Raw genomic sequence first — 26,200 nt, forward strand, 5'->3', positions numbered from 1 at the left:
TCCCTTCTCACCTCAGCAGACCAGGTCATAGCACTTCTCTCTCCATCACCCAGGGAAGACTATCTGTTTTTTAAATCAATCTCTGTGATAGTGTGATCAAGCAGACCATGGCTCCCTTCCGGGAGCTCCACGTATCAGGACCCTGGAGCTCCCTTGGGTTCTCTGTAGTCCCCAAGCCCTGGGAAAGGAGCTGAGCTTAGTGCTGCTCTTCTGAAAAGGCTGGCAGGACCTCCCAGCACACAGGGCTGGGGGCTGAGGATGCAATTAGGAAACAGGACAGCAAAAAATGGGGGCCCACAGCCACCACCTGATCTGTCTCCTAATGCCCCCTTGTCCAGCACACCCACACAACTCCTTCACCCAGCCTGGGGCATGAGTATCCCTCAATCCCCTTCCCTTTGAATTTGACCCCTCCCTCTCATTTCTGCATGCTGATATGGCTGCAAGTGCACCCCAGCACCATCAGAGACAGGCTAGGTGGGCACGGCATCCTTCGGTCACCCTCCCAAACCTATGGGGGCTGGGGCAGGGAGAGCTTGGGCAGCCCTGCCCCGTGGAATGATGGATGAGCTGACAATAGGGTATTGATAAGGAATTAACCTTGAGCCCTTCTTGCTTCAGTGTCAATAGAGCAGGAGCCAAGTACACACGTTTGATTGGAAATTTGTGTTTGGCCTCTGCTGCCTTTGAGCCCATCGAAGGAGAGAGAGGAGAGGGAGATGCGAACTGCCCTGCTGCCCCCTCCCCACTGGGACCCCCCCCCAGTGGATCCCTCTCAGCTTCCCCAGCCCCCTGCTGCTGGAGTTGACCGTGGGCACCCAGCTCTAGTGGCTGCAGCAGCGTCTATGCCCCCAGCCTGGCATGTGGAGGGCCCCCCTTGCTCCCTAAAGGGCCTGTGCCCATCTTGCACTGGCCTACACCCCGAGCAGTTTGTTTAATTAAGTGTTTTGCCTAATGGGATTGCCTCATTTCCATAACAAACTGGCGGGCTGTCATTAGGTGGGCTCCCTCATTCATTACTGTTAATTAGATATGGATCCCCCAGAAGGCGGCGCGGGGTGATGAACGAGGCCCCTGACACACGCTATTACACATTAGCATTTTCTCAATATATCCGATACATCACGGTCCTCCGCTTCCTAAAGATATTTTAAATAAAATATTAGCAGCCTGCTGTGGGGTAGGTGGAGAGGGAGGGAGGGTTTCTGCCCTTCGCCCTGGCCTCAGGCCACCTTTGGGCTGGAAGTGGAAGGGAGGGGGGCTCAGACGCTTCGCTCTCCTCTCCAGCCAAAAAAGTGGCCAAATCCCACCCTTTCCCTATCCTTGCCACAGCAGATGGAAAGAGGTCCCTGACATCCTTGCTGCCTCCTCCCACCAGCCCGGGGAGCCCTCAGCACCCCATCCCTGGGGGACAGAGCCATGAGGAGGGGTTTGAGAACAGCCCATTGACCCATCTGCAAAATGTTTGTAAACCAAAAGCGTTGGCGCCAGCCGCATGCTGGGGGGAACCCGACCTCTGCCCCCCCAGCCCAGCAGCCTCTCAGTCCCTGGGCTGGGGTAACCCTACACTGCACCAGAGGCCCCTAATGCAGGATGTATGGATCTGTTGGGGCTGGGCGTCTCCTGCCCCCACCTAACGCAGCCGATGAGGCTTCATTATGGGGGAGTCCCCTGAGGGGTGCCCTTCGCCCTGCCCTCCTGCCTCTATGGGGGGACCAGTTGGGGGAACCCACCCGTGGTGGGGTCTGGCACATGTCCCAGCATCCCCTTGCATCTGTCCCTGCATCCCAAACAGGACCAGGACTCCCCTCTGGGACATTACTCACATCCAGGGGCTGCAGCCTGTGGGGGGTGTCTCTGCTGCCTCTCGCCTGCAAAGGGAATCAGAGAGAAGCAGAAAGCGCCCGAGAAGATTTATACTTGTTTAATTAATGTCAAATGTAGTTTACAAACGGGAGTGACAAGTACCTCTTTGTATAGTATACACTGACACACAATCATTGACACACCGGAATATCGCTTTGTGCAACTGGGATTCTTTGGGCAAAGATAGGTAACTCTGATATTTCACTTTTCTTTTTTTTTAAATCATTTAAACTCATTACAGAAGAGGGGAAGTGGCGGATGCCTGTTACAAACTGGGATGCCTCTCTCCCCAGCCTTCCCCCTGCAGCTTCCCCCCTGAAAACAGGGGATGGCTTTACAATTTAAAAAAAAAAAAAAATTACCAAAAATAAGCCCCAAAGCAAAGAACCAATGACTAGTTACATATGGTTTTACACATATGTACATAAAGCACACGGCTGGTCCACAACACCTGCCAGAAAGGCCCTGGGAGGGAGCTAGGCTATTTCCAAGGAAGGACTGGGTAGGGGCCTCCTACCCTCTTGCCCTTCCTGGCCGTCTCTCAAACCCACCTGGCTGCACCCTCTCCATCTCTGAGACCTTAACCACCACACTCCCAGCCGAGCCACGTGCCCTGCAAGGTTTTCTCCCTTTACAAATCCAGCCTGAGCTGTGCATGCCTGCCCTTCCCCTGCCTTGTGCTGCTGGCTGCAGGGTTACCCCGCGGTGACAGCCCCTGCCTGCAGTCTCCCTGTGAAGGCAAGACTCTCTGGGGTGCCCTGGCTTCCTCTGCTCTGGGGAGCTCTGCTGGCACAGAGCAGAGGAGGCTGCAGCTCTCTGGTCTCAGAAGCCACACACAGATATGAGCTTGGACACAAGGGGAACTCCCAATTAGGAACTGTCACCTTCTGATGAGATGCTTATAAAATAACCTCTCTTTCAATTTCATTTGAGGTTTTTTTGGGTGCAGTGGGATCCTTCTGAAATCAGTCAGGAGATGCCAAGGCTGTAGCTGTTCTCTGCAAAAGAGCTCAGGGTAGGGAAGCAGTGGGACTGTCACATTCCCTAGACATCCTGCTTACCCAGCCCTTCCCTCTCTGGAAACACCCCAGCAGCCAGCAGCGCTGGGGACCCAACTCCCAACCCCTCATCCACTCCTTTTTCCAGGCTGTCTTAAAATGCCCCAGCTGTGTTGTGCTGCCAGGTGGGATCTGCTTGGAAAGGAGAGGGGCAGATGAGCTTTCCAATCCCCTGTATTCTGGCTACGGGGAGCTGGCACCCCACAACTGCCCAGGAAGCTGTGGCAGGGATACACAGTGTGGAGCTGGGAGAAGTCCCAAGGCCTTGGGAAATGGGTCAGTATCTGTTTCTTGGATCCTGACAATAAAAGAAAGAACAACAAAAAAAAAAAACAGGCCAGATGGCAGCTTTGGTTAAGGCTGAGGATACGGGAGACAGGGACAAGCATGAGGGACTGCAGGGGACCTCTGGGTCCAGCTGAGAGTGTCTCTGCTGGACCCTGGGAGTGGCAGTGGGGATGAGACAAGGCTGGCTTGGCTCTCTGCCCTAGTGCCAAAATTTCTTAGGAAAAACACAGTCTGCAGGAGAGTGAGAGCTGGGGGAAGCCAGAGCAGGGCAGGGCTGGCTCTGTAGGGCTTGCACGGCTCTGCCAGGCAGCCCCACAAGGGAACTGGCTGAGTGTCTGTGGGCAAAGCCACCAGCAGGACCATCCTGCCCCCTGCCATCCCCAGTGTCCTGCCTCAGCACCATCCTGAGCAGCCCAGGCATCCTCAGCCAGGAAATGCTGCCCAGAGGAGGAAAGCAAAGCCAGGCAGGGCAGGGGAAGGAGCTATGGCCTGGAGGAGCACAGGCATCAGCCGGACCCTCGAGCAGGCACTCCCAGCCAGGGGAGAGGGCAGTGCTCTGACGGACTCCCTCCTTCCAGCTCCTCACCATTTGCTCCTTCCCCAGCTGGCAAAGATAAAGGGGGCTGAGCCAGAGTCCCCCTGTCCTGCCTGGCCCCCCGGTGAGGAGTTAAAAGCTGTGTCTTTCCGGGGATAACGATTCTATTATAAATAGCCCCATTAGCTACAACTAATGACAAAAATCCACCTCCTCTACTCCCCATAAGTTCTGTAAGTTATGGGCAATGCTACAGCCATTACTAAAAGCTGTTAACTTCATATCTGAATGAGGAAATATACACCACAGAACATTAAACCATTTATATTATATATATGTATATATATACTTTTTTCAAACTAATGACTTTAATGCCAAAACTTTGCTGAACCAAGAAAAATATGGGTTTAATGTTCTCTGCTCATTTTTTTTCTTCTTTAAAAAAATTACAACCCAAAGAAAAGAAAGGGAAACTTATTAGTATGTAATGTTTGAGTCTATCCCATTTATACACAACATTGTAAACATATATAATCTATATTACATGTGCTTCATTTCTGCCTGGGTGTGTTTTTTTTTTTTTTCTTTAAACCTTTTAGTCATCACTAGAACACCACAAAAAACCAAAACAGAATCAAACAAAAAAAAAATCAAACCAAAACAAATAAAAACAAAAACTGATCAAGGAACACAAGTTACAGGTTATTTAACATCTTTCTGTGAAGGGTCCCTTCCCCAGTCTCCTGGGGGTAGAGTGGTCAACAACACAGTCCAAAGGAGGGCTCACGAGCCATCCGCAATGCAAAGCCAGCTCCAGGGAATGGGTGATGGGGAACACTGCTTTTAAAAAAGGGGGCTTCACAACAAAGGATTTGGTTTTGCCCGCTGCAGATGCTGAAGGAGGTCTCAAACTGCGGGACCTGGCAGCCGAGGCTCCCCACTGCTCCTGTATGCTCGAGTCCATGTCTGGAGTCTCTGGTTTGTTTTTTCTTTAAATTTTAAAACGTCTTTTTTTTGTTGTGGTCGTTCTTCTCCCCCTGGGTGTGATGAGCTGAGCCGAGTAGCTGGGTCCCGCCCTCCTGCTGGGTCCTTCATAAGTAGATACGCCGAAGGTCTCCAGGAGACGTGATGGTGTTACACTGAGGACAGAGCTTCTTGGCACCCTGCAACCAGCAGATGAGATGCACAGTGTGAGAGTGTGAAGGACATCCCTGCCCTTGGCCTGGGATTGCAGGAGCAGTAAGGCCCTCCAGGCAGGGCCATGGCCTCCAACAGTGAGCACAAGATGTGTGAAGGGGGAGTCCCAATGCCTTCCTTGCCTGTCCTGCAAGTCCCTTGTCCTTCTCCAGTACCTGGCATGAGGCAGCTGGACAAGCAGGAGCTCTGCAGTGGGCTGAAAGCCACAGCCAAGCTGCATCACCCAGCTCAGCACCATTGTCACCACTGGTTTCCAGGGAGATCTGCTCCTTTTTGTTTCCCTTGCTCACCTGCAGCCCTCAATGAACGAGTTCAGGTCACTAAACAGGCAGAAAATCAACCCAGCTGGAACAAGTGAAGCTTACAGCAGGGCTGACTCAGCTGGTTCATGGGGGCCTTGGACCATCCCTTTCAGGGTAGCACAATGGGACACTGCCTCGTCCATCCTGCAAAAGCCTAAGAGCTGCTGGCATGAAGGAACCCTCTGTCCCATTCTCCCCAGCTCACACAGATACTGCAGAGATGAGTCTCTTCTGCCAAGGTGAGCTGGAAACAGCAAACTGATGTGAGCTGGGGTGGGGCAATGGGTGGCCAAGAGGAACACTACATGAAATAAAACAAGAGCTGATGTGCCATCTATCACTGAGCCTGACAGCAAGAGGGTGTTAATAAGCTCGGAATCGGGGTCAACCTAAGCCGGTCATCATTAGATTGGCAGATGTGAAAGACAATTGATGGGAAAAATGACAGAAAGATGGCCCTGCTGCAAGGCAGCCTCCCAACCACGGCACCAGCAGCGTGGGAAATTGGGATGGCCCTCTCTGCTCCCACTGCACATTATTCCCTGCAGTCATGGACTTGGCACACCTGCCATTCCCTGAGCTTTGCACTTCTGGACATTCCCATTTGACAGCCCTTGCTGACAGCAGCTCAGCTGCTGACAGAACACATATAGGGACCACGGGCACCTGCACCTGATCTAAACCAGTCACACACAAAGTCCTGTTGAGCTAGAACTGAATGAAGTGTCTGTAGGAAACACCCAAAACAGCCTGGGCACACCTCAGGGCGAGTGACACTCTTGGGGTCAGCGGCAGGCTGGCAGTCTGAAGGACAGACCGGTGGTCTGGAGGGCACGCCTAAGGCTGATGTCTGTGGGCACATCGTTCCAGTTATCTGGGACAACCACTGTGTCCATTTAGATTTTCAGCCTTCCAGGGCAGGGACCATCCCACATCCCATCCTGTGCAATGCATCATGCAGCCCTGTGCACTGGCCTTCACAGAGTGGACCTGGCATCCTGGGTTCTGGGAGGAGCAAGTGCAACCTGTAACTCAAAGGAAAGGCTTAAAACACTGATCAAATGGAAACTTGAGTGCACTGAACTTTAGCAGAGCCTGTGTATTTAACATGCCTCTTTGCTTATGCTCAATGCCTCAGCTTTGGATCTCCAGAATTAAAAACTGCAAGCTCTACTCTGCACGTCCCAGTAAAAACTTGCTGCAGAGGTGAAAACATGAGAGAAAAATCTGAACATCTGCCCCTTCTGCCACTGTGCTGACATAGCAGCACTCCCAAGGGACTCACTAATCTGGATGCAAATGCCACAAAATATCCTGTTTCAATTGAGTCTCTGCTCAGTTTCATGTATTTCCCCTTTCCTTGGAGGCACCTGTTGCAGCTACTTGCCCTCTTGGCATCAACTTTGTAGCTGGAGGGGGTCCCAAAGGAAGTGGCAGGGAGGTGCTGAGGGATTAATTCACAGCACGTTGTCCGAGGAACAGCAGCTGGCAGCTGCCTGTTCAAGCTTTCCTGTGTGCCCTGAAAAGCAGAAGTAAGTGTGTGCATGGGGACTTGAAGCATTCCAGGTGCAACTAGTGCCCACATCTGTGTGTCCATGCTCTCCTTCCTAAGACAGGCTTACTGGCAAGGGCAGCAAGGCATCGAACCAAAGGCTGCAGGTGCCCACTCTAAGCACCCACCCTCTGCACTCAGCCTACAGGGATGGCAGAAATGAAATCAAATGCATCTTTGCTGCTCTCTTCCATAGCAAAGCAAGGTCAGCTATGCAGCTCCCTCACACTACAGGGAAAGGGAAGATGGCTGGATTTATCTTGCCAGACCATGGGATCTCTGTCCCAGAGATCTGTTTTCTGTACCGCATGCTGACAGCTTTAGGGGGATTCACTCTGCACTTAAGGCTGAGAGCTGCACATGCATAAGGGACAAGTTTTCAACCATGTCACAAAGCAGAACCCAGCTACATGGAGCTTGACCTATTTTCTGCAAAGCTGCATGATCACAGATTGATTCAGGGCAGTGGTGGATACTGCTTCACCTGCACGTGGGAGGCACAGCTCATCCTTGAGCTCTGAAGTGTGGGTACACTGAAGGGAACAAGGCCATCCTGGAAACCTTCAGCAGCCAGGCCTGAATGTGGTGCAGCACGCTGGGCCCAGGGCTCTGGGTCTCCTAATACTTTGGACACTTGGGGATGAATTTTTCTTTTATATTACATGAAACTGCCCTCCTCTGCACACACAAGCATGTGTGGTAAATTCAGAACTAATTCCCGATTTTTTACTTTTTAGATTGAAGCTGCTCAGAACCTTGTTCCTTACATCTGACTTTTCGGGGTAGGTGTACAACATTTATCTGGACCAGTGATTAAGCTCTCCTCTCTTGTGGAGAGGCACATAAGCTTGTACACACACACATGCTGGCACAGGCACAATGAAAAAGCGTTTGCTCCCCCACTGCTCACCTGCCAGCTGGGGTTACTAAACTTTTCCCTTGAAATAAAAATGCTGTGGAATAATAAGTCCCACCTGTCGGTCATTTCTTTTTCTTTTTTTCCAGGTCCTTCTGCTCCTTTCATCATAGCTACATGGAAAAGCCTTGATGTGTTATAGCTGTGTGTGCTGGAGTAAAGGCCACCTCAGCTTTTCCATTATAAACCCCAGTTTTGAGGGGTTTATAAAACTCTGCTGCAAGAAGTTTGCTCCAGGGCTGTTACAAAGCAAAGAAATGGGGCTGGAACCAGAATGGAGTTTATTTTTTCTCCTCCTTTCTTAATTAAAATTTGGCAAGTGATTGATCCACAATACAGGCTAATCACTTGAGGTAGTAGTTTGAAAAATGCATTAACGAGAGCTGAGATGTTGAAAAGTCGTTAGGGCTTACATAGTGCCAGGAAGGATTGGACTAGTTTGTCTTAAAATTTACTCTTAAAAAAAATGGCATGATGTGTGTTATAAATTGGCTAAAGCAAGGAAACTCACAAGGAAGGATTTAGGCACTTCCTGCGGTCCCGTGGGTCTAAAAATGGGCAATTTCCAAGAGGAATATGCTACCAGGCACAGAGAATAAAGAGACAAAGAAATAGAGCTGGCAAAGAAAGTAAAATCAAAGCAGAGAGATGACAGGAAGGACCCAAACCAAGAGCCAGCTTCTTGCCAGGAAAGGAACTGAATGCCAAGATCCAATTCTCAACCAAAGCATCCGCCTCCTCTCCCACCCATGCCTCCACACAAGTGTGGAGCTTCTTCTCTGCAGATGCTAATTCCCAGAGAAACAGCTGTCCTCCACTGCCATCGTGGGGTACCTCCAGCTGTCAGGTAATGGGGCTAAACCACCAGGAGAACACCTTCTTTCACCAAGCCTCCTCAAAGGGTGGAGCTCACCCCCACAGGCTGCTGGAGGCCAGAACTGAAGAATGCTAATTAATAACCACAGAGATGAGAACACCATGAAGGCTCAAGCGCAGCATCCATGCAGCTGCTGACTCAGGAGGTCCCTATATGCTGCTGAAGCACTGAGGAATCACCCAGAAGGGCTGCTCTGTATCTGTGCTATTTTGTACAAAACCACTCTGGCCCACATGGCAGATATGGTCCTAGAGCCTAGAAAGAGTGGCAAGGCTAAGGATGTAGTAATTACCAAAGATATAAATGTGTCAACTGCAGAGCACACATATATATCGATGGATCCCCTGGAAGCATTTTGTGATGAAGAAGGCTTTTTAGAAGTGATTTTTTCCTGCTCTTGTAGTTGTCATTTTCAAATAAGCCCAAGACAGGCAGGCACAAGCCTGAAGTCAGCAAATACACGTGGGAAATGCTGGATCTGGCTTGTACAGGTGATGGGGGAAACTCAGTAAACTGCATTTGGTCAAATAAACCTGTCCTCTTTCAGCCCTTGCACTGACCAACACCTCAATCACTGGCAAACACAACAGCCTGACTTAAGTTTCCAGCTCCATTTACCTTGTAAAGAAGGATACCAGGGATTGGGAAATCACACAACTATAGCTCAGAGGGACATCAAGAACTTGCTGACCCATTCCCTGGACAAGACCACCTCAACCTGAATTACTGCTGACAGACACACATCAACCCTGTTCTCAGAAACTTCCAAAGGTGGAGGCTCTAAACCTCTCCAGAAGATCACTACAGCAGATGGACTATCTCTTCTGCCAGAGAACTCTCCTCAGGAGAAGGAAAATACAGATCTCATCCACTATTAGCTGTAAGGTCCCCTCTCAGGGGAAGGATGGAGACTGGGCAGACTCTTACAGAGAGAGATTCATCCCCTACAACCCCATGACTTGGGCTGCAGTCCAACAACCAGCTGAGGATGGACACCCACCATGAGGATTGTCAACATTTAGGGAAAGGAACTCCACCTGCTGCTGCCCGGGCTAAGTCTTGCTCCTGCAACACCATTTCCTCTCCTATCTTTGAAGAACCTGCACGTGTTTTCAGGGCTTCTAAATGGGATCACAGGTAAATCCCTCCATGATTTTAGTTCTCTTAAGGCATCTCCAGGGTCTCTTTCTGCAACCCCAGCCTTTGCTTCAGAGATGGAGTCTCCTCTGGTCGATGTTTCAAACCCAGAACTTGCAACCTGCTGACGTGCTGAGCTCCAGTATAATTATACCTAAGCTAGAGAGTCCAGCAATCATTCGTAGAGCTAGTGATTTAAAGTCTCTTTCTTGCCCTTACCAACAGAACAGTTATAATTTGGAATTGAACATCAAGAGCCAAAGGTCCAAAAATTTTATGTTCACGAAGTCTAAGCATTTTAAGATCCAATCCTCATCAGTGCCCTAAACACTATTAAGTCAGATGCTCAGATCAATGTACTGTTGTATCCTAGAAAATGTTTAAACCTTAAGTCCCTAGACACATGTGAGCATCACATTTCACCCTGCCTTCAATACCCTGCAGAGATTTAGAAGTGCTCCCAGGCACTCTGAGCCTTCAGTTCCAAGGCCTTGTTCAGCACATGATCCTTTCTCTCTCAGGCACACTCACACTCTAAGTTAATATTAGATCTTGGCTGGGCATGTAGGCACAGGCACAGAGGAGAAAGGGGCACTTTTCACCAGCATGGATGGCAGATCTCCAGACTGTTCAAAAGAGGCCGGAAGCCTGACACAACCCGCCTGCTCCAACTCCTATTAACTCCAACAAATTGTTTATTGCACAACAGCAGAAAAACGCTGCCCCTCTCCCCAGCCAAGTCTTTCCATGTGTGCTGCACGCGCAGGCTCCCTCCTCCCAGCCCACTGGGGAGCCAGCTTTATACCCAGGGAAAGGTAACAGCAGCGATTATTACACACACTATCCCACAGCTCCTCGCTTGTTAAAAAAAACAAGAGTCTCTTTTGTGCCCGAAATAAAAGGAGATACCTTAATTAGAACAATGCAGGTTGGTAAGCATTAAACACTGAGCCCAGCTGCTGTATGCCATTAAATTCATAAAAAGGGAGGGGGGAAGGAGGGCAGTCTTAACGAGATTACACACATTGACTTTGATCAAGACACAAAAGCACCAAGGCGTTCCAGGGTTTTTATTGCTGTCTTCAGGCTACATTTTAATGGTTACATTAGAAACATGCGAACACAGGCTGGGAGATTTTTTTGAGATGGGAAAGGGAGTGCAAGCATGCCTTGTGAAAAGGCCTGGTTTAATAAATTGGGGGCTGCAGGGAGAGGCTAGGACTGGGGAACACATGAGTAGTCATTTATTAATTGCTTCCCCTATGCAAGTGCCAAGTTCTAACATGTATCTTGCTGGACTACTCCCATCCCGCCTGCCTGGTCAGCAGAAGAGCCATGTGCAGATCACACATAGCCAGATTCATCACCACCTTTCTCACAAAGCTCTGGGGGGAGATGGCTTCCCCTCTGCAAAGGAAATGTTAATCCCTCAGCACCTGGAGTGACTTTCCCTGTTCTCATGAGCTGTGACTGCTGAACATGACAAAAAGGGACCTGACTGAAGTTGAACTAAGTTGCTGCTGAGCCTAAGAACAGCCTGAAATTAGTGCCACAGATTTAGAACATGACTTGAGGCTGGTGGGAAGAGGAGAGGACAAAGACTCCAGAGTAAAGAAAATGAAGAGGAAATTGGTGCTTTATCTTGTGCTTGTAGCACCACTGAAAGACAAGACTACTCCTCACTTAGCAAAAGTGGCAGAGCACATACTCATCCAGACACCTCACAGCAACATACCCACATGTGTCTTTTATAAGATGCTGCTAAAATGTTTACAAAAGCTTGTATAATGTAAATAGTGAGGGGGTGTAGCTGAAGAGCTATAAAATACAGCCCAAGGGATAGCCAAGTTATTGAGTTGCTATTAGTACTCAAGCCCACAGGCACTTCACCATCCTGGTAACTTTTCTTGGACAAGACTTTTAAAAGGCAGGATTTAAAGGAGCATGAACAGCTTAATCGTAATTCCAAGCACACAATGTGTTTTATTAAGTAGAGTAATGCCTTCCAGGAACAAGTTTTTAGGAGTGGCATTCCCTTATATTTTTTGCAACCCAACACTGTATCATCTTGCTAACAGGAGAACTAGAAAGCACGATTGACTATTTTCCACTCCCCAGCCCAAACAAAATGAAAGCTTGAAAATCAGCTGCAGAGGGAATGTTAAAGGCTGATCATAAAGCCCACAGTTTTAACACAGGAAGAGAAAACACTGCTGGGTCACCTATTCAATGATCAAGGTAGGTCCCAATCTTGTAAACAGAATGGCATAAGCTTGAAAACCACACAGTGCTATTCCAAATAACCTAAAAAACATAGATTCACATTATAAAAGCTCCCTTCCTTATCCTCTCTCCTGCAAATGATTCCCTTTGCTTCAGGGGAATATTATGTTTCTCAGAAGCTACCTATTCCATGAAATCTCAGTGGATTTGGCCTCCATTCTCACAGCTTTACTTCTCTGCATGGATGCCCCACAGAAAATTATTGAAAGGCAAGGTAGTCCCTGGCACAGAGCTCTTCCCACAGCAGCAGAGGAAAAAGCAAGGGGCAGGACAGAGCTTGGGTCACAACGACTCAAACAACCATGTCAAAGCGAGAATGGGATGTTAAACAGCCAGGCTTGGGAAATCTGCAAGCACAGCACTCAGATTGTTTAAAATAAAGCAAAAAGCACCCTCCCCTGTGGCAAACTAGAATAAAGTATCTGAGAAGAGTGGAAAAAAGGTGTAAGTCAACAAGAAAGCAGACAAGAGCCTCACCAGAGTCCGCAGCCAGCATTCTTCACAGTGCACATGCCAGCACTGAATAGAAGTCAGGGGCATTGTGTAGGAGTCCTGAGGAAAAGAAGCAAACATATTATTTCCATAGCAGTGATCTAGTGATTCTTCACTCCCAACCCCATCACAATGCCTTTCTTCATAGGTAACACTGTCTTGTATTTTGTTAAAAATGTTGGTTAAAGGAACCAACTTGTGTAATATATAAGTTGTATTTTCGTAATGTTTGTACAGAAGTGGCAGAAAGTCTCCTTCAATCCCTTTTCTTGGCTTCCCAGAACTCCTGTTGGAAGACCATAATCCACTCAAGTGATGACCTAGCTCAGCAGTTATCACAAAAGCATCTGAAGTTGCTCTCACCACCTGCCATTATTCTCATCAGAAAGGTCACCAGATCATATGAGAACCAGTGACAGGCTAAGATCAACCCTTATCACAACTCAGCTCTGCAGGAACAGTGTAACTACATCCCAAGACTGCTGCTGCTATTTCAGCAGACATGCCTTCTCAAGTATCCATCTTCTATCACTGCTAACAAACTTCTGGAAATCAGCAGCTAGCTGTTGCCCCTTCATTGGGATGAGTGACAAGGACTGCACTTCCACACCTCCCAACTGTGAGCTGGCTGGGAGAGAGAAGCCTGTGAATCAAGCTGAAGTTGCAGAGGGAGCTCTCCACCAAGCAGAATGTTCTGTCCTCAGCAGAACACAAACCCAACAGGAGATGCAGAGCCCTGCAGGCTTGGACCATCAGAGGGAGCTGCTGCCCTTCCTGAGGAAGGCCACAGCATCACCAGAGAGCACGCAGGACACCGGCAACTTTTATATGCTCAGGCAACATCCCTATTCCCAAATCAGAGAAGGTGAGCCTCTGATCACAGATTCTTCTCTCTCCCATGTACCTAAATTTGCACATCCAGGAAAAGGATGCTGGTACCTGGGAGTTTTATACAGGAAGGCAGAAAGTCTTCTGAAGCTGGGCCTTTCTTGATCCTGATATAGAGCGACAGCTACAAATACCAGTGAAACAATGTAATTCATATAGAAATTTGAGTTATTAAGACCTTAATTTTGAAGGCTAATTGGTGATGAGTTCCCCCAGTCTGCCTGAAAAAGGAGAAAAGCCTCTCCCCTCCTCAGTAAAGATACCAAGACATTTCTGATTCATTACCACAGGTGGAGTGCTACTCACCATGCAAATGAGACATTTATAGCGGTCCCCACGGGAAAGCTGCCTTTCTAACTCACGGACACGAGCCTTTAACGCTTCAAATGTTGTCACTGCGGAGTCTTCTGTAATTCTGCAAAAGATGATGAAGAGTGACCATCAATGAGCACACAAGACTGTTAAGAGTTTGGGCGAAAAAGGATCCCACAATAGGTACTGCACAGGAAATGGCATCGTATTTCAAACTAATACATCCAACTTGGGTTAAAAAAGAACTCCTGAAAAGCCTAGTGTGACTTCTTTGAAGTGTCTTTCTAAACACTTCCAAACACTTCCACACACAAAAGAACACAACCAGTGCTGGGGTTGCCAGCTTCATACAGAGCAAGACACAGACATTTAAAGAATAGATATTTTTGTTGGGGTTTTTTGTTTGTTTTCTGCCTTTTTCTTTAATCTCCCTTAAGAGAATACTTAGGGCCACATGCTTGAGACAAAGTTCTGTATGTTGCTTTAAAGCTGCTGATATAACTTTTTGTGGGCAACAGGAGCTGTTCTTCCCCTTAGAGAGTGAAGGCCTTTGCTGGCCATCAGCCTCGTGAAATGCAAAATCAGCTCATTACACAGGATCAACACAATGGCTTATATTAATGAAAGCCCCAGCTTTTTGATTCTAATACTGAAAGAATGGAGAAACCAAAGCACTGGACACGGTGCCAACAGGGTGGCTATAAAAGCAGCTTTACAATCTCAGCTTTCCCATTTCCTAGGGTCATTTTTGATGGGCAGCATTATCTCTTTTGTCACAGAGGCACTGTGCTGAGGCCAGGCAAGTGTATTTTCATGGTTCTGCAAGACTGGTGAAAAGAGCAACTTGCCAACCTAAAAGCAAGGGCAGACAGCAATGCTTAGCAAATGAAATACAGGGAGTGTTACAGATAAGGATGCGTCACTCCAGCACGCTGCAAAATCCGATTTCTACATAGTGCAGCCACAGGGAGGGGCCCTCAAGTATTCCCCAGAAAAGATTTAAGAGAATTGACATAAAGGCTCTCATTTTCGTGAATAAAAACAAAACCAACAATTTTCACGTGTGTCAGTGTATTTCTGGCATCTCCAAGCAGACTCCAGCTCAGAAGAATCTGAAGAGCATCTCGACACCAGAAGCTGCATCATCAATCACAAGATAACTCACAGTGGCACCTATGTCTTCTGCCTTTTTAGAGGATGATTCATCAACAGGTGGCTAAAGCACAGTCTAGTAGAATTACTACAACCAGTAAAGTGAGCTGCAATCTCAGCACTCTTGCTGCAGACAGGCACTCTCTCCTTTGTTCATTAATCACTTGTTGCTAGCATGCAGGGAGGGACTTGGGGTTATCTCCCACAAACTGATTCTGATGGCTTTTCCCAAGGCTTTGGGAACAGAACTAGTCAAAGAGATCTTGGGTGATTTTCCTAATTATGACACTTCAGAAGGAACTGAAGCTGCTGGAATGTATATGGTTAACTACCAGTGTTGCGAAGCTCCTTCAACTTCACTCCTGCCTTTGTGCTGATGAGACACGCTCTGCATGAGCTGAGATCTTCATCAGAAGGAGATTCATTGCAACTGACAGCTGCCAGCAAATGGTAACAATTTTAAAACTGCCAAAAAGGTAAAGAAATACAAATGTCCCACGATAGCCTAGTGGGTAAGGACTGTCTGGGGACAGGGACACTGTGGATTCAAGTCTTGGAATCCATAAATATTCTTTGGAGCAAGATGAAAGAGTTTCAGTAGGAGACAGTCCTCCCTGCTGTGAAAACACCCACTTGCTCCTGCTCGTTGGTATAAATTATTACCATATCCCAGCTTGAGTTCTCACCCTCAAGAAAGAGTTGCTAGCATTTTCAAAGAAAGTCTAGAAAGGTGTTAGCTTTGTCCAAGGAAGAAACAGATTTATTTATTTATAGCTTGAAGATTATTGTTGGCTGAGAAAATTGTTTCTCTTCCCGTCTGGCCCACCGCTGAACTGATGCTGGCTGAACACTGCAGATGAATTTGACTTCATGGAGTCCACTTCTCCTTCTGCATGCACAAGGGAACTGGAGGTGTAAAGGCAGTGAGTGTGACTCCTGCCCAAAGCAGGTGGCAAGCAGAACCTCAACCCTTGCTAAATTCTCCTTTTACCATCTGTGGAGCTACCTGTCTTCCTCAGATGGGTGGGCAACTCAGAAAGGAAAGGGAAAAGTTGATTCCCTGAGGAGATACAAACAAATGCCCATTCATCCCCGGTTCCAGCTCAGTAACACTCAAAACTTGAAAAGGAAAAATTTGCCACAGCAACAACTAGAGATGACAGAAAATGGTTTGTTTATAGAAATCTAAACAGCTGACCCCCATTGGCCAATTTTGGGAAGTCTCTGAGATAATCGCACCTGTCCAGTAATAAACGAATGAATCAGAAAAGGAGGCTGAATAGAGGTATAAGCAATAATGCTCAGAGGCTGCCTGATACAATGGCCAATCAATAGGAGGGCTGTAGATCAGGGTGCTAGTTAGCTGGAAAATTACCACACCGCTGCGTGCGTCACGCTGTAGGGATCCTGGACAATCAATGTGGGAGGTATTGATTTAGTTATTATCACTTCATACGCTCCAGACATTGTTAAATATACATTTATTAACAAGACTGGGGTGCATTGGTAAGAGAGGGAGCTTTAGCCACTGCAATACCTCCCAGCACTGATCAAAGCTCAGCTTAGACAGAATTTAAACTCCATGTTCTTCCTGCCAAGCAAGCCCACAAGACAAATCCTGATGCACAGCACAGTGCTGAAGACACAGCTCCTGCTTCACATGAGAGATAGGAGTTTTGGCTGTAAGTGAACCTTTTGCACTTGAGATTTCAGGAAAACCTCTTGGAGCAGCAGCAACAAGGGATGTGGCAGCCAAGGGTCAACCCAAAGTGAGCGATAATTGCATGGTTGCTTCGGAAAAGCTGGAGGAAATGAGGTCAAGGGAAATAGGGAGAACATTAGTAAATAAAGGAAACTGAAACTACCTCCAGGGATGGAATAAAGACGAGAGTCACTTCCCATGTGTCTGGCTCCCGTGGTGGCCAGCGCACTTGGGACACATGCCATTCCATTTAATGTCATTTTACCGTCAACCTGCCGCTTGTATCCTAAAGATAAGCATCGCTTAGGAGCAACTCTTCCTGCAGTAGCAATCTTGGGAACTCCCTCAGGATTCCCTCTTGTGTGTGCACCTTGTTTGTGCTTGCCTGGAAACAGCTGGGAGCAGCCTTGGGCAGAATTTTTACAGAGCAACGCCAGGGTGGAGCGAGGGTCAGAAAGCCAAGTGCCAGGGACAGGGGAAGGCTGCGTACAAGCTACCCTGCCAAGTGAGGCAGAGGGAATTACGGAGAAGGAATTGGCTCTCTGCTTTGCCTTGACCTCATGCTGGATGCAGGAGGACTCTTAACAATTTTGCGCCTCAGCGCTCTGATTTGACGTGTTTGGATAACGTCATTTATCAGCCTCCAGGGAGACCTGCTGAGCACAACTGCTGCCAAGAGCTATACCTTGAGCCCCCGTGCTCATGCTTCTCCAGCAGGTGTGAGAGGCCTCCCCAATACGGGAACTGTCCTCCCTGGCTGAGGACGTATCAAGAGGGCACCTCCATTGTGGAGTAGAGACTTGCTGTGACACCATCACATCCAGGGGAGCCTGAGAGAGAATGTTTATACAAGAGTAAAAACAGGAAGGGAGGGCTCCTTGTGGAAGAAGCTGGGTCCTGTACTTCTCCCTGGACTCTGTAGTTAAGTTTTCCACACCTTGGCAGTCACAGCTGAGGATGCTGGTATCAGGAAGCAAGTCTGTGAGACTGGGCAGACAGCATGTGATAATTTTCAGCCTTTGTGCCCAATGCATATTTTTCCACTACCAGCTTTTTCCCCTCAGCAGTGAAAATAAGAACACTTTCTTTCTCTGAGAAAATCCTTGCTTTGTTCAGGTACAAGGCCAGACGAAGTGCACAGAAACACAATGGTAGAGGAAAAAGGACCTATCTGTAGTTTTGAGCAGCAATCGCCTCCTGAGAAATCTCCCCTGGGAAATGGCCACCCCCCTCTTTGCTAAAAAACTTAAATCCAAACACTGGTTATTTGTTAAACATTAGCATGCATGTGATCTTTGTTTCTCCAAATTAAATCGAGCAATTCCTACCCGCTGTCCCAGTGGGCAATCACAAGCAATTCCGTTAATTAAATTATCTCTGATTCTGCAGCTCTGGAATCTCTCAATTGACTAAGTCTGTGCTTTATCATCAACAAAATACTGGACCAAAAAGGAAACAAAAAAATGCTGATGTCAGTGTGATTGGCCTTGGTTAACCCTTCCCAGCTGGGTATTAAGGGCTGCTCAAGAAACTGGTCTACTGGAGCAAGCCCAAGAGTGAGAGCCTTCTCCCACAGATACCAGTAGCAGCTGTTCATTTGTGTTTCCTTTCCACTGTACATGAAAACACAAACACCACACCATCCCTTGCATCCAGCATCCTGCCTATTTGAGAGCCACAGAAAGATGCAAACTGTTAGCTGCTGAACAAGCAGGAAAACATCTCAAAGAAGCCCCTGCAAATACCCCATCCACATCTTATCCAGATCACATTTGATGTATCCTGCTGTTGAGGAGTCTCCATAAAGCATTCCCCTTTGGTTTATTTCAACTGGATATAAATTTTCCTTTCTTCATAAATGGCTACACTGTACACAGCATTCCATAAATTTTTACAATTCCACTGTTTGTATGTACCTTGTAAAAAACACTTAGCACTGATTAAATGCACCACCAATAAAATTTCATTGGCTACTTTTGACACTTGATATTTTGACCTTCTCTCTTCTTCATACATTTATTTTTGCTTTCCTCTGCCTGTAAACACAGACTGTCAGAGAGGAAAATGTACAGTACCAGTGACATACCTGAAAGTGATGTATTTATTTTTAAACAAAGCCTTTATCCTTCCTTGTCCAAAGTGGAGAACCCAGCAGAACATACATGCCACCTCCCTGCACCAAGGGCAGAGGTCATGTCACTAGCAGCTTACACATCATAAATATTAGAAACAGACTGGTCGATGCTTTGAAGGCAAAGTCAAGCTAAAGTAAGATTCCAGGAGCAGAGAAATTGCCCCAGGCCATATCCAACCTCAGCTGTAGATGACAATTATCATAACCACTGCTACCCTGCAGGAGAGAAAGCCTGGTGCAGTCTTTGCTTTGTGGGGCACAAATCTTCAAGACTTGATAAAACGACCCCAACATCAGTGCACAATCATGCAATTGCAAGCCCTTTCTCATGGCCAATTTACATCTGGGTGAGAGGGCAACTCTTTTAGAGAAGAGACCCTGTTTTATTAGCCTGTAACACGCTGTACACAGCTCTGTGACACCCAGGAGCACTGCAGAATGGCAGAGCACAGTGATGCTGTCTCAACTCTCACTCATACAATGTCTTACACACAACTCCTTCACTACCTGAGTTTCAAACACTAACTATAAACACCCCTATGTTTCTTGGGATAAGAATTGCTTTCATTTTCAACCTGATGAAATAATCTGCCCCCACTTTCAATTTAGCAAGCATCATCTGCAGCAAGTATGAGAGCTAAAGATAAAAGGAGCGTATTTTGGCAGATGTGGGTGAGCAGCACAGAAGTCAGTGGGAGATCCATAGACTGAAAGGACTTTTACACTTACTGGAGTGCAAGAACATAACATAAAGCTGAAAAAGCCCCTTTGCTACTAACAAGCAAAACACTTAAACTGACACATAAGTTTTTAAAAAGACAAGTGACAGGTGGCTTTAAAAGAAAACAGATACAGCTCAGGCATTTTCAGTATCTTAAGTCTCTGGAAGAAGCCCAGCATCAGGCACTGGTGGCAGATTGACTGTGAATCACCCTACAACATGTGGGCTACCAGACTGGCACAATGTACTGAGATTTTATCTCACTAGATGAGCTGGTTATAGCAGAAGGGGTTTGCATGCCTTGATGTAGAAAACTGCCCAACAAAGCTATTTACAGAAAAGCCATGTCAAATCACACCAAGTGAATTTTAGACCCTCCAAAGGGTCTGCGAGACTGCCAATGCTAAAAGCAAATCTCCTGGCAAGACATCAACGTTTTAGGAGTTGGCTTCCCCTTTATTTAGCTAAAAATCTCATTTATTGGGTTTATTTGTTTTTAGACTAACCTCCTTTAAAGAGGCTGACTTATAATCCTGTAAAACATTGTCACATGTATTGAGGAAATTGGCAAGGATGCTAATTTATTGTCCTCTAAGAAAAAAAAAAAAGCCCTCTTTCCTTGATTAATGTATGTTTTTGTATTGTAAGATATTAAAGAATGTTGCTTCACCTGTGATTATAGAGAATAGTTTACTCTGGCAAAGTGCCCTGGCTTCTGGTTGCCAAGTTATGAATAATGCAATGTTCCCCATTCTAATTTCCGTGTTCTAAGTTGTGAATTTGGAGCAGGGTGCATGCAAGGGCACACACACATGACTCTGAGGCGCTCTCAGTCACGGGCGCCTCTATTTTATACTTGCTTGCACAACTTGTTAATACTGGCATTTGCTTGCCAAATTCAGAGTTTGCTTCTGACTAATTTCATCTTGATGCAAACCAAAAATGTTGTCTCTTTTTTTTCCCCACAGAGGAATTATTTCTCTTACACTTGCATGCACCGTCGCAATACCACTGAGGGGAGCTTACCACTGCAAGAAGGCGTTTTAAGCTGCATTTAGTAGGGACTTGGGTAAAGATTCCCTGAAGAATTTAATGACAGAAGAATTAATTTTGCTTTCACATCTCCCCCGCCTCCATAACACAGAACCCAACAATGTCTTTACAGAAGCGGGAAGTAAATTCAGGCGCTGGCTCTTTCTCTTCCCTTTTTTTGGCCCATGTTTTGCTGGGACACATGTGCCCAGCCCCAATCAAAACAGAGACAGATGGCACCGCTGATCATTCAGAATAGAAGGAGCCTCGGAGTCAGCATGTTTAGATGCATTTGTAGGGCTATGCAGCATCCACTGGCCACTGGGACTGATTTAAAAAGGCGGCGAGTGAAAGTCTGAGCTTGCGCCAAAATTTTAAATGTGCCATTTGAGCAATTATGGTTCGACATGAAAGCTGGGAGAAAGAATGCATAGGTCATTCTGATTAGATTTAGAGACTATGTTCCATGTTCCAAAGAGAAAATAAATGCAATCCCATTGCTTTACTGGACCAGCTTTGGTGATAAAGAAAAAAGCCATGCTATGGAAAAGTGGTTTGCTGCAGCAAGGTTGTGTAGAGGCAGCACAGGCTGAATCAGAAAATTATTCTCTAAACAATGTTCCTAAAGAGAAATAATGACTCATCTAATGTGTTAATATCTCAATTCACTTTTCAAACATATCCTTCATCCTGGAGTCCCCAGCCGTATTTCTAACAGATCTGTGAAAGTGCATTGTGGTCTCTATCTTAATACAAGCCACAAAAGACAGGAGGTGGAAATGGAAAATGCAGCTCCTCTCCTTGCTGAGGCACGCAGGCTAAAGGTTCCAGCCTACGGACACTTACCTCCATCCACAAGTAAACATGTTTGGATTATGACCAAGCTCCATGTATAGCTAGGCAGGTCTATTTTTCTACTGGAAGACTTATGGCAGCTGTAACTTGTCATCTTACTGTGGCCTGGAGCTGGTCTGGGATTATTGGTAGCTTTGGTTGGACGATCAGGGCACAAAGTTATAAAATAGCCATGAAATGAAAGAGGAATAGCAAATTCCTAGGGCTGAAAGTTGCTCAGAAGGTTGGACATGCCGCTGAGTCTTGTAGCCAGACTCTGTGAGCAATTAAATAAATGTCTTCTACTCCCATGGCCCCCATCCAAATGCCTGAAATAAACAGGAAATATCTATGCTACTACAGCAGCACTTGGATTCATCTATAGCCTTTTAAGGGCTTTACTGTGGAGGTGATATGCTTTCCAGAACCTCCATTCACGACTGCTGATTGGAGGCACCCAAGGGCAGTGTGATAACACATCCTCCAGACAGCTTCCTACCACTGCTGCTGCTGCCCTAGAACTTTTACACTGCTGCTGTTTCCTTTACAGGGAAAGAAAGGATCAGAATTAGCATCATTTAAGGTAATCGTGCCTTCAAAAAGAAACACGAGGCTATTAAAGGAGGCCAGGGCACATTAGTATCATATAACCAACTGTGGTCCCAGAGCTAGAAAAGGAAACCAGCAGAGCAGTGGAAGGACAGGTCATGAGTTGGATATCTGAGGGACAAGCAGGAATACTTATGCAACTGTGCGGGAAACAACAACTTTTTGCAGACAAAATCATTAAAAATGAAGAAAGAAGATAATGGAGAAATAGGATGAAGTGCCTGTAGCAGTGGGGTGTAAGGTTGGGAAAAGCACAGACACTGAAGTGAGGACAAAAAATCAACATGGATATCAAACTACTTTAATTATATTACTTGCTATTACTTTGCTTCTGTAAAGGCAGTGCTGGGTTCTGTGTTGCAGAGCCAAAGGATATAAGAAAGCACAATGAATTCTTCTGTGATTGAATTCCTTGGGAAATTTTTACCAAGCTCCAACTAAATGTGACTAAACACTCCTCCTTGCAGCAGTAAGCACCCCTCAGTGGTCCTGCAACTGTCTGTGCAAGTGTGAGAGAAATAATTACCCCCTCTACAGTTGTCCCAGACATGGTTTAATGAGAACTAACAAAACTGGTCCTTTTTAAAGTACTATTTTGTATTTATACTTACTAACTGTAGCCTAAGAAAGGCATAAGCTACCAAGGGCTGTAATTACAACCATCCTGTTGTCACACAGCAGCTGGCACAGCACAAACACTTACCGAGTCCTGCCACAACAGTTAGTGAGTGCCAAGGAAAGCAGTAGCCCTGTCACCATCAGCAAACAGCCAGCTTGTGCAGCCAGGGTTGCCCTTCAGCAGATGCAGGAGAGAGACAGCAAACTAGCAGAGGATAGGGCACAACATGATCCCTTTTCTGCTCTTCAAAAGAACATTTTCATCCAAACAGGGAGTGCAGCTTACATAAAGATAATTGTTACTTTTCTCTTGAGAGCATTTGGGCACCACACAAACATTAAAAAAAAAAAAAGTAGTATCAGTCCCTGCCTCTTAATTCCTGCAGCATAGCTAAGGGATGTGAAAAAACAGTCACATCCTCAAAGTATTTTCAGAAGGAACATGGCAAGATCCACAATGCTCCATCAGAGACAATGTTAAACAAAACAGCCTAATTTTAGGGACGACTCATCTCTCTGACAAGCTGCTCACACATCTAAGGGCAGAATTCATCTGCTAGAAGGCAGCTGTTTGTGGTTTATAAGCTAAAGTTTCTCTTACCTATGGAATAACTCCAATATTTCACAGGGAATCATCATCCATCTAACTGAAGTACCCTCTAACAGACCATCAGCCTCATATCCCCTTCGAAATAGCACAGCTGAGCACTTGCTGGGCCACGATTTATTTTTTACCTTCTAAGACATCTTGGTAACTCTATAGCTCAATAGTGACAGTCGAATTTCACACTGTGATAGCCCCCCATCGATTTTTCATTCCCAGGAAGCAACTCTACAAATTAAAGTTAACAGCATTTCTGAAACTACGAAAAGAAAAAAGAAAAGAAGGGGCAGGCAAAGAGACATAAATTGCAAGATGCCTAAACCACACCCCCAACGTAGGAATAAAATTCCATCCTTGGTTTTTTACCAGTTATGCAGGGATGCAGAACCTACTGCCCCTGAAGCCATAAGACCCCTTGGGTTTGCAGATGCTTCAGTTTTAAAACATTACAGGTTCAACAGAAATAAGAGTCTCTTCCTATATGAAGATGTAAAAATCTATAGAAAACTGCCTCAAGGCATGAAATTAGACCAAACCTCTGGATAAAACTGCACTAAACAGAGATACCACCTACCCCCAGGTCTGAGCTTGTACAGTCACAGCCTGCCTCGCTGAGCTTTGTTAACCACTGGCCAGTGAAGAACCGGACACTGATACAATTTCAGTTTGCACAGTGGTTATAATGTTTGAGACCATCATTGGCACATGTAACTTCTCTCCAACAGTTAAAAGAGGGAGCAGAATAAAGAAACACAGCCAAGCACTCTGCTCTCCACTGTCACATCCCAGAGGAAGAAGTAATGCCAAAGCCTCACTTCATAAAGAAGTGAAGCATCTTTCTCCATACCCTTTCAGCACTGAACACAGTACAAATACAGTATTACATACTACTGAATTGCTGAAAAGGAGTAAAACCTAATAAAGATAAAAATCTGGACACAAGCAGCACAGCCCAGCAGCTCTTCCTCAGCCTTTGGCAATCACACACTTCAGTTCAGTGTCCTGAATCCTCTCCCAAGTTCACGTGGGCTGTTCTAGTACTGAACCCACCAGCAGCATCATGCTCTTGGCTTAGCAGAGCACAAAGGGTTAGTTCATTCATGACTCAAGTTAATTTTTTAATTGTCTTTGCTATGAGACGTTCTTGTCTCCCATCAAAGCCTATTAATGGTGTGACACTGTGGAGAAGGGTTGGGTAGTGCTCATCCTATGGTGTGAATTCTCAACAGCTTCTGTTTTCTCCGACATACCAGCTTCAGCTGGTGTGAAAGGGCTCCTTCCCTTTCAGGCCTCTGCTAATCCTCTGGCTTCACACTCTGCTCCTGCCTGGATGGGTCTGCCTGGGAACAGGGTCTGCCCAACAGACACTGCTACCTCCCTGACTGCTCTCACATGCCTGTCTCTGTGCACAAGGACCCCAATCTAAACTTTATTTAATTTTAACTGATGCTCATCCTTGTGCTGCTGCACCAGAGCCCCTCCAGAGCCAACACTTCAAAACAGCTGGACTGGAAAGTGGTGAGGTGGGGGGGAAGGGGAAGAAAGAAGAGACAGGAGAAATAAAACAAATACAATTGCTTTTTGTCTCTAAACCCCTCTTTTTAACCCAACAAGCATCTCATCCAATGAAGCATGATAAGCATGAAGTGTTATATAAAGAAGATAATTATAAAGGGATTTAATGCTTGGCAGGCTTGTATTGCAAGGTTCAGAGCAGAGGTAGCATACTCACTTAAACAGCCTTGTGTCCGGGTTTGCTATTATGCAGGCAGTGTGGCTGGGGCCAAGCAGAATCAGAAACAAGATTTGTTTTTGAAAAAAATAACGAAAAAAAAAAGCACAGCCCCCTTCCCAGCGAGGATGGCAGTTTCAGTCCCACCTCCTTCCACTTCTGTCCCATCCCTGATTAATGATGTTGTCTGCCTGATTTATGACCCACCCCAACAGATTAGAGTTTCCCTCTTCAACCTCCCCCCCTTTCACCCCTCCCAGAAGGCACAGCCACACTCCGTTGGAAATATTAGAGAATTATTAAATAAACATTCATACGTCATGTCTCTTCCCATACTGAGCTCATCGTAGTCAATGCTCAGCGGCCGGGCCCTGTTTGCTTTGGGGCTGACACCAAACAGCTGGAGTGATTCATGGAGAGGCTGGCTACAATGCTCTGTGCCATACATCATGCTCGCAGCGCTCCCTGCCCCGGCGGAGATAAACTGATCAACCACAACGGGCTGGAATGAATTTATGACAACACAAAATTGAGGAAAACAAATGGGAGGTGACCCAGTGGGCCACTAACCCAGACTCTCTCGCTGGCCTGCAATCTAGTCTTGTAGCAGAAAGCAAAATTGAACATTGGCACTCTGAATTAAGATGCTGGCTTTTAACCCCGGGGAACCTCGGCTTCAAAATGGCACCAGACCCTCACAAGGCAGGGAGAAAGACTTTTTGTGGGGAAGGTGCTTTTTGCAGCTCTGTGAGCAGCACTACTTCTGCTAAGAGTCTGATGCCAGTGGAGGCCATCAGGGAGGGTGCCTGGGCAATTAGGGACCAGCTGCTCTCTGAGCAAAGCTGCATCTCAAGCTGAGGTAAAGGAGCATTGCACCAGCTGAGCTTTGCCTTGGCAATGGCTGGGGTCTTCAGCAGACAGGCAGGGCTCAGACAGTGTGATGCTCCTCCATCTCTCCCCAAGAGCCTTCAGCACCCCAGTGTCTCTTTCAGACACCTCACATTGGCAAGATTAAAAAAGCTCAGCACTGAGACACCTCCCACGGTTGGGAAGGAGAGCTGGGACAGCACCATGTCTCCCACTACCCCTGGCTGCCACCTGAAGTTCTGGCACAGCAGAAGGAGCAGAGCAAAAAATGCAGACTTACCCCAAACCCCATCTAGCTGTTGTACATGCAAGAACCTCTCCTACAAAACCCCATGTTTAGATTAATTTAAACCTGCTCAAGTGAAGAAATTCAGCTGCGTGCCAAAAGGAGAGCTGCTCAGTGTACTGTATTAATGGATTAAAAACCAAACAAAACTACACTACTCTCTTTGCCTGGACTTATTTTTGGAAGAGGGGAGGAAGGAACGTCAT

At 46.6% G+C, this 26,200-nt stretch overlaps 1 protein-coding gene across 2 annotated transcripts in view; it reads right to left on the minus strand.

Moving 5' to 3' along the window:
* Positions 1 to 1,928: 1,928 nt before the first annotated feature.
* The window catches only part of RNF220 (ring finger protein 220), a 217,791-nt gene continuing 193,519 nt past the window's right edge, over positions 1,929 to 26,200 (minus strand). For both annotated transcript variants that reach the window (XM_084211595.1, XM_084211596.1), the window contains 3 exons: positions 13,698 to 13,806; positions 12,489 to 12,563; positions 1,929 to 4,910 (listed from right to left, as the gene is read on the minus strand). In XM_084211595.1, the coding sequence (XP_084067721.1) occupies positions 4,839 to 4,910; positions 12,489 to 12,563; positions 13,698 to 13,806 (256 nt within the window). In that variant the 3' untranslated portion in view covers positions 1,929 to 4,838. The remainder of the gene's footprint in view (positions 4,911 to 12,488; positions 12,564 to 13,697; positions 13,807 to 26,200) is intronic.

This window comes from Fringilla coelebs, assembly GCF_963513975.1.
Source record: "Fringilla coelebs genome assembly, chromosome: 9".
NCBI lineage: Eukaryota > Metazoa > Chordata > Aves > Passeriformes > Fringillidae > Fringilla > Fringilla coelebs.